The 12,710-nt window shown below is 36.3% G+C and overlaps 1 protein-coding gene across 9 annotated transcripts in view; it reads right to left on the reverse strand.

Moving 5' to 3' along the window:
* The window catches only part of RAD51B (RAD51 paralog B), a 393,397-nt gene that overhangs the window by 366,789 nt on the left and 13,898 nt on the right, over window positions 1-12,710 (reverse strand). For all 9 annotated transcript variants that reach the window (XR_011151392.1, XM_069017635.1, XM_069017634.1 and 6 more), the window contains exons 6-7: window positions 12,177-12,296; window positions 10,735-10,918 (exon numbers count right to left, since the gene is read on the reverse strand). Coding sequence is in view for 8 of the 9 variants with exons in the window: in XM_069017635.1 (XP_068873736.1) it covers window positions 10,735-10,918; window positions 12,177-12,296 (304 nt within the window). In the remaining variant the exon portion in view is untranslated. The remainder of the gene's footprint in view (window positions 1-10,734; window positions 10,919-12,176; window positions 12,297-12,710) is intronic.

The raw sequence follows: 12,710 nt of genomic DNA on the forward strand, positions 1-12,710 counted from the left end.
GCCCAGGTATGACTGTTTCCATTACAATTCCAGAAAGAGCTGTGACACAGAGCTCTTCCATGCAACCAGAGAAAGTTATACAAGCCCAACAAAGGCCAACCTTCAGTGATGCAAAAATTTAAGACTGATAGAAAAAGACACATCACCCCACACTGAACTTCCAATTACCCAGTTGTAGCTCACTAGTATTTTTCATAGCCTTTATAAAGTTTATAGGAAAATAACTTCAGTTTGGTATTTCAAAGACTGCCAATATCTGAAGCCATTTTACTTAAATTAATATTCTTGAGAAGTAAAGTACCTAGAGCACCAGCATGTGCCTGCAGTGTTAAGCAAGCACCCTTTTTCCCTAGGGAAGATCTTTATGAAGTTACAAAAAAGCATCTAAGTAGTAAACACTTCTAAAGCAATTTTTCTCTCAAGAACTAAGAGTTTCAGCTGCATGAAAAAAAACAGTGTTTAGTTCATGTATTAGAACTGATCTTGCTAATCAGAACATAATGAAATATGTAATACCATGGACTGCTAAGAATCCAGTCAAGACCTCGGACACTGTTGAAGAGAAAAGCCCTCTTTGCCTCGGTCAAAAGTCTGAGATATGATAAATACAAAAGTAAAGTATGTAAAATACTGTAATCTAGAGGCAAAGAAAGTTATTTTAATGCTGGGGTGGGCAATACAGCTTATCCAAATTGGATGTTAGGATTATTGAATTGGAGAGAGATACTGTCTTTACAAAAATTCAGATGTAGTCTCACCAAGAAAAACCAGCAGCTCATTCATTCCTGTACAATCAAAACCTTGCAGAAAACTGTTCAGTCCTAGTCAATAAAAACTTTGAAATCTCAGTTTACCTACTCTATTAGAGCAGAAATACTAGATTCTCAAATGAGATATAGCTACACATTTTAGAGAGAGGTAACATGACAGTTTTGATGAGGTTGCTGAGATCATGTAGACTCTCAAAGGAATCTGTATTTGAAATGGCTCTCCCTCAGTTTTATACCAAATTTCTGCCAAATTAATTAAAATTCTTGCAATTAAAATGATAGGTTTTCTACTTTAAATAGAAAACTGGGGTGAAAAACACATACAGCTGAAACTTCAGAGAACAATGATATAAAAACATAGTTGTTCTCAATAAAGAAGATGGAGTCTTCTTGTAGAAAAGTCAGAATGAAGTTTCTCAGGAGACTTTATGTTATAGCTCACAGATTCCAATTCCAAGCAAAACAGAGTAAGGAAACCAGAGCAAAACAAAGAACTCTTCTAACGCACAAGAGCCTCAACAGCAGAAGAAAAAGTGCAGACTGAAAAGCTTGTCCTGTAAACATAGATACTTCTATTTTCAAGGCAGCACAGGATCATCAACCATCTAGCTGTAGTAGTTTAGTCTGGTTGTCTGTTATTACATGTAGAAAGAAGGAAATTTTGCAGACCTGCAAAAAGGCAGGTTCTGCAGTTAACAGCAGCAAGCAGACTGCATCATGGAGCTTCCAGACCATATCTGATCAAAAAGCAGCCTCAGCAGCACACCTAGCTCCACATGACTGCAATGCTCTCACAAAGCAGCCCTGTAGACACAAAGAAGGAAGTGGTACCATCATTTCTACTGCTGCCAGTTTCCAAGAAAGTAAAATTTTACTTTTGATCTCTGGGCACATTTGTATTATAAGAGACATAGCATTGCCCAATCTTAATTTTGTTTTATCCCCCATCCCTTTATGCCTCAGGGGGGCTGGTACAATATTATTTAGGAGTAACAATTGCAGAGCTGGTCCTCACTATTCCCAGAAGTCCAGGGGCTGAATAACCAAAAAGCAAACAAACACTAGAGCATCTGGAAATCAAATCACTCATTTGTCTATACTGAGCTCATACAGGAGCTCAAGATTCAACAAAGAGCTCAAGACCCATCAAGATTTTTCTAACAACTTGCAATCTGGTCAACTATTCTTTGCATTGTTATCCCATCTAAAGACTAGAATCACTTTCAGTGTACATTATGCAAATGCAGAAATATTCCTAGAGAACTTACAGTTTAAATAAAATCAGAGGACAAGGAAGAAGCACAAGAAAAAAATGCAAAAAAAGCATTGAATACTCAAAACATAAGTACTTCTCTGCAGTCACAAATAGATTATTGGCCTAAAGGTTCAGGCAGTTTTTCATACAGTCAAAACAGTACATCTTGTCAAACCCTAAACTCCCAAGCCAAGGCATAAAAGCCCATCAGTAGAATTAACTGTTGTTTTTTACAGCACATACAGAATAACAATGTGATAGGGCAGGGGAAAAAACCAAACCAAAACAAAAACAACCCAAACAAAAAAAACCCTGCCAAATACTGTATTTTTATTTTAGCAACAGAACATCATACATAGGTATGTTACTAAAACTAGGAAACAATAACCTAGATTAATCTATGCAAAGTTTATTGTAAAATGACGCATAGCAATCATCAGTGTTTAAAGGTCTCTCATTGAATAAAGTTGTAGAGTCTGCATGAAGTCTTGTTATATCCAATAGTTACACAAAGAATCTGTAATGGAAAGAATAATCAATTTTCTTGAAAAACACGTAAGCAGGGAGGAGATTGCAGGTAAACCATGAGATCAGAATTCAAAATCATCTTGGCCAGTCAGGAAAAATAACATTAGAAGGACCAACTAGCTAAACAACAAAGTCAGCAAATGCAGATCCAAGATTTTAATAACTGGTAAGTAAACAGCATCAGGCTGTTGTAAAGAAAGCAAACTGGGTTACAATGCATAAGCATGAGATGTCCTGCAAGGCATGAGAAGAAATCCTTCTCCATGCCTAAACTTTGCTAGAGATTTATCTGGAATATCATCCACTTTTGGGCACCTCACTTTCAAGATTATGTAAATCAGCTGAAGATAACTCAGAGAATTGTAACAACAATGAGGGTTAGAAGACACAAGAAACTGCTTATTTATTTTGGAAGAACTCTTTCAGAAATTCAAGTCAAGGCAGATATCAGAGAAAGTGCCTGCCCTACTTTATAGCAAATATTGTGCATAATCGTATAGCAGATCAAAAACAAACCTGGTAACAAAATCTCATTCCTCTCAACTCCCTCTCCTATATGTTAATCCTGGTGGGTTCTTTCTGCATAATTTCATATGTGCAATTGTGCAGAATGATAGCTTTTGGCAAAGTCACTTGCACTGTAAAATGGAAAAAGCAATGAAGGGAATACTTTAAAAGAAAAAACAAACTGAATTCAAGTATCACATAACTTTAAACTACCTCCTTTTCACCACCACATGAAAACAGGAAACGTTGCTCTACCATTCCTCATTCCTTTTTCTCAGCAGTATTGAACTTTTTATGGTATAGATGGTCCAAAAGGAACAGTGTCAGGCCATAAACTGCATAAATATATATTCTCCAGACACATTTAAAAAAGAACAAAAATGGCAGCAGTACTGAAGACAGTTATAATTACATTTTAACCAGCCATTTTAAACTAAAACAAAGCTGTGCCTTCTGAGGATAATTTTTAACAACCATAAAGACAAAGCCATCTAACTTTGCCACTCTAACAACACTTAACATTCAAATTAACTCCTCAAAACTCGTTTTTGCTCAATACTGTGGAGTGGAGGAATAATTGAAACATAAACAGTCTGCCAATAAAAACTGAGTTTATGAAGTTTTAGCAAAGGCAAAGAAGGAATGCTGTTCTGTACGTCCCCATTAACCATCTTGGCTTCCCAAGTAAACAACAACAAAAATTAAAATTCATGCCAAATCACACAAATAGCACTGTTCATATAAATGTGAAATTCTGACATTTACTTTTTAAGCAGGTAAAAAAATAAAGGCTAACACTATAATATTTAATTAAAAAATCCAAGCTATAGACTCAGTTCTGGGCATGAAAGTACTGCTAAGTATTACATGGTAGGAAATCTGAACATCATAGAATGGTTTGGATTGGAAGGAACCTTAAAGATCATCTGCTTCCAACTCCTCTGCCATAGGCAGGGAACCTTCTGCTAGATAAAGTTGCTCATCCAACCTGGCCTTGAAAACTTCCAGGGATGGTGCATTGCAACTTCTCTGGGCAAACTGTTCCAGTGCCTCACCACACTCATTTCACAAACTATTTGTTACTTAAACAGATGAAGTGCACTGAACAAGGTTAGGTGCTCGTCTTTATACCAAAAGAGAATATGTTTGAAACCAAAAATTCTGATACAGCTAGCATGAATGCCATTTTCTAATGTTGTTCAGTTCACCGTTTAATGAGGCCGTGAACACCAACATGAATTTTGGTGCAGGGGAAGTGAAATACCTTGAAGAGAACAAGAATTGTTTTTTATTACAAGAAAGTTAGTTTTGGAAGTAATCTTCCTGACTTACAAAACTAACTAACTACTGTTTTCCATGGCTCAAAACAAAGGCAGGTCTACTCAAAGATTCTTTGTTTCATACAGAAGAATAAAGTCAGCAAATTGTGCAATATCTACATTATTCTAAATATTTATACTTCTGTGGGTAATGTTCACAGTATGATTAGCATACGACACTAGGATCTTTTCATCCTATTGAGTTGATTGGAGGACTACTCAGTTTCTCCAAGAACCTTAATTATCTTAATAAAATTCTGCATGTTCAGATGCTCTACTGTGTCTTCTAACCAGTCACATTGTTTTAACTTTCATGCTGCTGCCTAGAGGAATACACAAACTTCATGGAAAAAAATATGAAAGCTACTCATATGAAGGGAGAAGGAGAAGAACAACACAAGTAGCAGCCCCACACTGAAAGGAGAACTACATCATTACATAAGCCTTGAGCAAGCAGATGGCCAAGAGTTCAGTGTGATTATGTAGAAATATGAAGATGCTTCTATTAGCAGTTGGAAAGGGTATTCAAGTTCACACACATACATAAACCCAAAATATGCTTAAAACCTGAATGACATGACACTATACATAAATATCAGCAGCTTAACAGAAAAGGACCCATACTTTCCACTGAATTCTCACCACTAGAAACAGTTTGAACCACATCTGGCCTATATATGGCTAGTTAAGTTCTGGTAACTCAATTCCAAATTATTTTCTTCTGTTAAGGTTAACTCTTCATTAAAGAAATGCATGTTTCAATGTGGTATAACTTGTAAGAGTTTCTCTTTTTAGAAAACTTCAAAGTGGAAGTAGTTCCCTAATTTTTTCAAGTAAAGTTTCGCTTACTCTAGATTTAAACAACCTGCGAAGATAATTCAATTACTGCTTCTGTAACACTGGTATTAAACATACTTTTTAATAGCAAAATATAGAAACCAAGCTTGCATTTCAGCAGCTTACAGTCCAGATGCAGACAAAGTAACCTGAAAGTCTAATGTCTCCCCATATTATTGGAAAAGTCATCATACAATGTAGCAACAAATCAACTATCCATTTGTACCAAACTCTTTACATATTTATTTCCAATTCAAAGGGAACCGGCATCTAAACAACTTTTATTGAAATTCAGAAATCTTTTATTTTGAAATTTGTTTTGCACTCCCTAAACTAGTATTTTCAAATATCAGAACAACATGTCAAAAGTACAGAGGAGGTGACAACAATGATCTATGCAAACAGAACAAAAAGAAGCAAGAATGAGGCCAAATGGGAATACTTGATTACAAACAAAAAGAAAACTTAACAGCATGAATATTCCCTCTGTGCCAACAGAAGCACTTCAGTTCTGAGACACTTTATTGCAGGAAGATGAGACAACACAAGTAAATACACTTAACGAAAGACAGCAGAAAAGGCACTGCAGATGTCAAGTAATTTCTGCATATGAACTGATTTTGAGAAGAAAAAACTTGCTCGACCTAAAAGCAAATACAATTTAGCTAAACATTTGGCTTTCTGAAGTAAAAGAAAATGCTGGGTGTAAGTTTAAGTAACACAATGCTTAAGTGATTGTGAAGCACTGAAACTAAAATCTATGAGATCAGAGTGTGAAAAGAAAATTGACTGTGACAGATCTGTTGTCATATCATAAATATCAAGTGTATTTTTACGTTTTAAGTGGAGCATGTCAATTCTAAAGGGGGAAAAATATTGCCTGTGGAACTTGTGGGCTTCTTGAACTACTGTTAATTTATTTAGCATAGAAAATAAAAGCATTGGGGAGTAATTACGTAAGGTTTGTCTTTCATTTGCTCTAAAAATTCACACATGAGAGATTAAAGTTTCTCATCCTAATTTACTTCATAATTTCAGAAAGAAAAAATAAAAAAAAAAAACAGATCATACTATTACACATTTGCTGGTACTAATAACCAACATATTGATCACAAATAACAAAGGTTCACTTCAGTGATCTAAGAACACAATCCAGACAAAAGCAGAAAGGACAGCAAGTGTTGTAATTTGATTAGCCTTAGGGTTTTCCAAAGCAAAAATTTCATCTTCAGTCTCAATTTGACATTTAAAAGAATGCTTAAAGCAGTCTGGTTTTGCAACTGCCGCTTCTGGAGTACTTTTTCACAGAGATGTCTAGCCAGCTTCACACATCTTCTCAAGAATTAATGACTTGAAAATCAGAGTCTATGAATAACTCATTTTATAAGGTAAATATTTAAATCTCAACAACAATTCTAGTCATATTGGGTTTTAGTTTTAGCTCTTTACTGAAAAGGAGACATCTCTTAACTAGCACGAACCCTGAATTATTTTCACCAAATACCACCTACTAATAATATATAGTTTCCTGTGAATATGCAAGGAGAGAAGAAAGAAAATCCAAAGTGCATTTTACCTTCTTTCTTTTTCAGAAGGTTAAGGAAGCCAGGAAGCTCGACAGGAAACATACAGGACTCATTACTGTTGCTTAAATGTAATCTGGTAGACAGCATCAACACACATTGTAAGAGAACACATTCAGATCCAAATGCTCTCAACTACAAGATGCTCTATCAACAGATAAAGGTAATGTAATTTTTTCATATAGATTTGCATATTCACTGGATTTCAAAAAGAAAGGGGATTTTGTTTGATTGATAATCAAGCTATCCTTCTCAGTTTCTAGGAATTGCTTTTGATCTGACTGGCTAGTTCCAACCAAACCCGGGAGAAAAAAAGGATGTTTTGGTTTCAGCTCTGTGCAGGAAAAGAGAAAAAGGGACAATGGTACATAGTGCCCCATGGAGACAAAAGCTTCAGAGACTGTTCAGTCATCAGTAAGGCTGCCAGCTCACCTATCAGTCGGCCATAAGTGATCTAAGCCTTGTGCTGCCTCTTGCTCTGGCATCACTTAAAATGCCTAGAATGAACCTGGGCTTACTGCTAAGTTACATGGAAGAAAAGACAAAAAAAGGTGATCAGGCATCATACTTGACTTTTTAAGAAACAACTTAAGCTTTACTAATGTCCATAAATTAAAATAAAACCTTTTGCTTTTCTTTGTACTTTACAAACAACAACAAAAACACAAAAAAACTACAACAGAAAAAAATTCAGTCAAGTAAAAAATTACAATCACAAACCACTTTCACTAGCTTCATTCAGTGGCTAAGATGGGACCATTCAATTAATGTTTATTATTTTTTTCTCATCTCAAGACATAGATTAAGTTTTCATTTACTACAACTGTTTTAAATTTTACACTGAGGATGGCAACTGCTTCTTTCCAATGAGCATCTATATATTGTCCTGGACTCAGTACTAAGTTCTTTGTTATTAGTAATGACCCTATCCTCACAGCATCCTCTCAATGAACAAATTTTACAAACTGAAAATAAAGGTGTAGAAAGGTTAATGAATAACCACCATCAGTTTTGGTATAACAAGGTCAACTTTTTTTCCAAATACTTCATACCATATAGAGCTACCTGGGTTTGGAACAGCTCCCCTTGAGTTTGGTAAAAACTATGACTGCTAGCCACTCTTGCACATCAAACTCAATAACCTGACACCACGAACACATAATTATAAACAGAGAGTTTATAATGCCAACAAAAATAACTGCATTAAAATCCTTTTAACTAAGGCATAACATGGCAGCACAGGGTTTCCACAAACTTAACCCTGTTTGAACCCATTTCCTTTTCGGAAATGGAGGAAGAACGCCCACTTAAACATGCTCATGATAAGCAGCTATTTATGTTTAGTAATGCATTCCAATGATTAATTAGTCCAGAAAGAACACACCCCTTATTTGAAGTCTGAACTTGCTTAATTCAGCTTCCAGCCATAGACCTGTGGTACACCTGTGTCAGCCAAAGAGAGCTTTCATCAAATACCTCTTTGCCGAGTAGGTGCATATTGACTAATGAAGAAGCCCTTAACATTTCCTTAGCTAAGCTAAACAAAGGAAGCTTTACTAAGACTGCTCTCCCCCATCCATTTTCAAGGCTGTTCTCTGGAAGTTGATTTTTCACCCCCCTCTCTGGACTGTCAACAGCAGATGTACTGCTCCAATAAGAGTTAAAGCTGGTATCTCCTAATTTCCAGTTCCCTTGTTCAAATACTCAAAGTTTTTCACCAGACCTTTAGCTACAGCCAAAAGGATTGACTTCAAGTTCAAATCCTATCAGCCTCAGTTTGAGTCTCCCTAATTGCTCCTTGATTTAGTATTTAGCTGCACTGATTGTGCCATGAAGCATTATATTCATGTGTCCAATTTATTAGTGTTCTAAATCACTTTGCAACCTTACTAATGTCCTTAAGTAGAAATTTATATTTACGATCTTCTAGGTAAGTAAAAACATCTGAAATAACTCCAACACAGTTAATTACAGTGAGAACCTCAGATACTCTGTAAGGGAAGTTAATGCAACATACGGAACAGTAGACTGATTTTGTAGTTTGCACCAACAGTTGCTGATGCGTAACACACTCCACCACTGGATTTTGCATGTTAGCCAGACAGTCTTGCTTAGGAATCCATGTTTGCAAGAACTCAAATCTCTAGCCCAAGCCCTCCTAGAATTCTTAACTAATACAACTTGCTAGAGTTTATTTTGCAACATAAATTTTAACAAATATTTAAAATACTCTAGAACCAGCCAACCAGCAATGCTTGCTAAAGATGATAAACGAAAACAGAGTGCATTTGCATTAAATAAATTGGAAAAATCTAATCAATAGTTGCTTTAAAAACATACAAGTTTCCAATTTGTGTATTTGTGTATCACATGTAATTACATGGATCTTCAGAGATTTAAATAAAAAGGTAAGACATCTCATCAACCAATTCAAAAAGTCAGAAGCTGTAACCAAAGCACAGGTTCCTGCTAAAAATCCCAGAACTCCTTACTGAATTGTTCACAGTGAGAAAATCTCAACATCAGGTACTGAAAATGTCTCAAAGCAAACATGTCGGCTTTACATAATGAAACCTCTAAATGTTAAGAGCTTTATAGTCTTCTTATGTAGGAAGAATTAGGATCACAGTCTTAGGCTACTTCATAATGTCCAATTCTAAGATTTTTGTGCATATCAATACTGTTGCCCTGACTAAGCAGGACAGCAGCATGAAATGTCAGAGCTTCAAATGCAGCTCAGCTTCACCATTTCAGTGAAGGCAGAAGGAGGGGCTGGGGCTGTCTAAAGAAGAAGAAAATGGAGAAATAGAGAAAAATAGTGTCTTTTCATAAAAATTCTCCCCTTTCTCAAAGGAATGCATAATATTTTCTCAAAATATCAGAGTGTACATGCTTACACACAATTCTTTCCAGGCTTCTTAAAGCAGTATAAACATTACTGGGTGCACTGACTAGGATGCTATCTTTTGTACATGAACTTTAAAGACACTTAGGCAGGGTTTCATCTTCTCCATCAGAACTCTTTAGAAGTCACACAGCAGAAGGAAATCCATTCCTTTTAAGTTACATCAGCCTACTTCTGATGTGATAGTTTCTGTGACCTCAGGAGCATCAGAGTGAAAAAGGCCCCACCAGGCTTACTCACATTCTTAACACAGCTTCTCCTTACACTGGAGTGACGAGTAGTTACCCATACCAGGAAATACTTTAAAGAGTTGAGTTTCAATGGTATCTTTTGAAATGACCCTTTGTGGATCACGTAATAAACACACACACAAACACATATGCAGTTTACATCTTCTAAAGCACTTTTCAGTCAGGTCTACCCAGTCCTTGCACTGAGTGTCCATGTCTTCCTTTGCATTTTATGGGCAAGTCCACAGACAAGGATTTGCTGAGCTGTTACCTTCCCTTCTGCAGAAGTTAGCATACGTTATCAGCTACAAAAGGAATTTATGCTGTTCCAGAGCATAAGCCTTTTTAAGATTCTATTAACTTAAGTAAAAGAAACAGAGGCAGAAAAAGTTCTTCAGCTACCCAGGGTATACACTAGTTACAGTGACAATACAGTACAAAGGAACCATCAGGATAAACAGTATTTAACAGCAACAAAATGTAGGATTTAAGGGGAAAAAAACAAAAAACAAAAACAAAGCTCTGAGAGACAGCTGGGGAATCTTGTCATTTCTTATTTAGAGTCACAAATTAACAAAAAATAAAAATAATTTCTAAGAAATTTTTTAAAATATCACAGAAGAAACACACCAAGGAGAACAACTACTGTTCTTCCATTTCCTAATTACATTCCAACTGGAACCTGCTTAAAGATTCCTACTAGACTCATTGTCTGGTCTTTGTCTTTCTGTCATCTTCCTTCTCTGATTTTATTACTTGATACTGTAAGACAAAAACATAGAAAAGGAAGAAGAACTTACTGGTATTGAGAACTCCTCTGCCAAATACTTCAACACTGATGCTCCTCTAGTCAAAAAGTTACTTCTCTCTGCCAGATTGCCCTGGAGTTTTGTATCAAACTCCTTTCTGACAACTGAAGCAACAGAGTCAATTATTATGAGTTTAACTTTCTTTGAAATAATTTCTTCTTCCAAAGACATAATCCTGAAAAAAAAAAAAAGTCACTGATATCATTATATACACAATAGAACCATTTTATAACCCTGAAATTATTAAAGTTTCCTTTCATAAGCTGAAAGTCAGTCCCTCTTTTTCCCTCCTCACACATCACCTCTGTTAACATCTGCATGTATTAAAGAGATTTGAAAAGGAATCTGAGGCTCAGTGGGCCCAAGGCAGGATCTCTCCAAAAGAAACTTTGGGAAGACCTCTAGTTAGCAACACTATGCTGTACAACCCCTGAATGGCAGACAGCAAGTAAAGTGGACATTGAAACTCTGCCTCTCTGCGGCCTTCCAGTACTTGAAGGGGATTTATAAGTAGGAGGGAGAGTGACTTTTTACATGGGCAGATAATGATAGGACAAGGGGAAACGGTTTTAAACCAAAAGAAGAGATGTAGGTTAGAAGTTAGGAAGAAATACTTTACTCAGTGGGTAGTGAGGCACCCACAAAGGTGCCCAAAGAAGCTGTGGATGCCCCACCCCTGGAAACTTTCAGTGCCAAGCTGGATGGGGCCATTAACAACCTGACCTAGTGGGTCCTATCCTTGCCTATGATGGGAGGTTTGGAACTAGGTGATCTTTAACCTCTTTTCCAACCCAAGCCATTCCATGTTTCTTTAATATGCCACTAGCTGTTCACTGATAAAGCTGTATTAGAAAGAAACTATTCTTATAATAATTCTCCCACTAACATAAAACACACAATGTGATGCTAAAATGTAACAATTAATTTTCATTGTGACATTTGTTCACAAATCAACATAAGGTAACAATATGACAGTACAACACTGGCAACAATAGCACTCAGGCTGGTGGTCGTTAAACAACTCCTCCCTCCCACTGCCGGAGGAGTCCCCATCTTCCTGGAAATAAACTGCTTTGGAGGAACAAACTCTATTTCATGGAAAATATAACTCTTATACTATGGTCTCTCCACAGTCCAAGAGAATACCTGTATCTTGAACGTTCCCCTTCAAAGGCTTAGAAGGATCAGATCACATAGAAATTGTCTATCAGAAATTAAAGAACATCAAGTGGAATAGTCACATGCTATGAAATGAAAAGAGCAATGTCAATCTTTCTGTTACTTTGTTAGAGACCATGCTGGTATCCACATGAAAAGGTCTCAAATAAATTAATTACTCTTTACAAAACTTTGATATACAAAATCATTGGTATAGACAATCCAGTCAAAATTGTGGGGTTTTTGCCTTTTTTTTAAACTCTGGAAAAGAATACCTCTTCAGTACACTGCAACAGGTCAGCTCTCGGTACAGGTGGATGCTACGGGTCATGCAGAGCAGCTTTTCATCCGAGTCAAAATAAGCAGGGAATCTGTTTGCTGCTATCTCAATCAATCTATTAAAACAAACAAACAAGCAAACAAAAACCACCCAAAAAACAAAAGGCATAATACTGCACAAAGAATAATACAGGCTCATAAGGCAACAAGCATTCAAAAAGCCAATACAGCAAACCTCTGAGCCATAAGCAGATACCAACTAAGACTGGAAACCTTTTTAAAAGGAAAAGCATACTTTATCAGTCAGACTGAAACAGTGGAAGTCTGAACAGTTAGGGTCTCTTTCCAGTGATGCTGAGTCCATGGTACACTAGGGAAAGACATCACATGTCCATATGCAAAGAAAGGGCATATCTCCTCTAGAAGGAAACTGCAAAGTTTAGTTACTGAATAAGTTCTTCAACTTTTATACCAGAGGTTCCACTCAATGACCAAGCATTTTCCTATTCTAATTATTTTATCTAAATATT

The sequence above is a fragment of the Aphelocoma coerulescens genome, chromosome 5, assembly GCF_041296385.1.
Source record: "Aphelocoma coerulescens isolate FSJ_1873_10779 chromosome 5, UR_Acoe_1.0, whole genome shotgun sequence".
Classification (NCBI taxonomy): domain Eukaryota; kingdom Metazoa; phylum Chordata; class Aves; order Passeriformes; family Corvidae; genus Aphelocoma; species Aphelocoma coerulescens.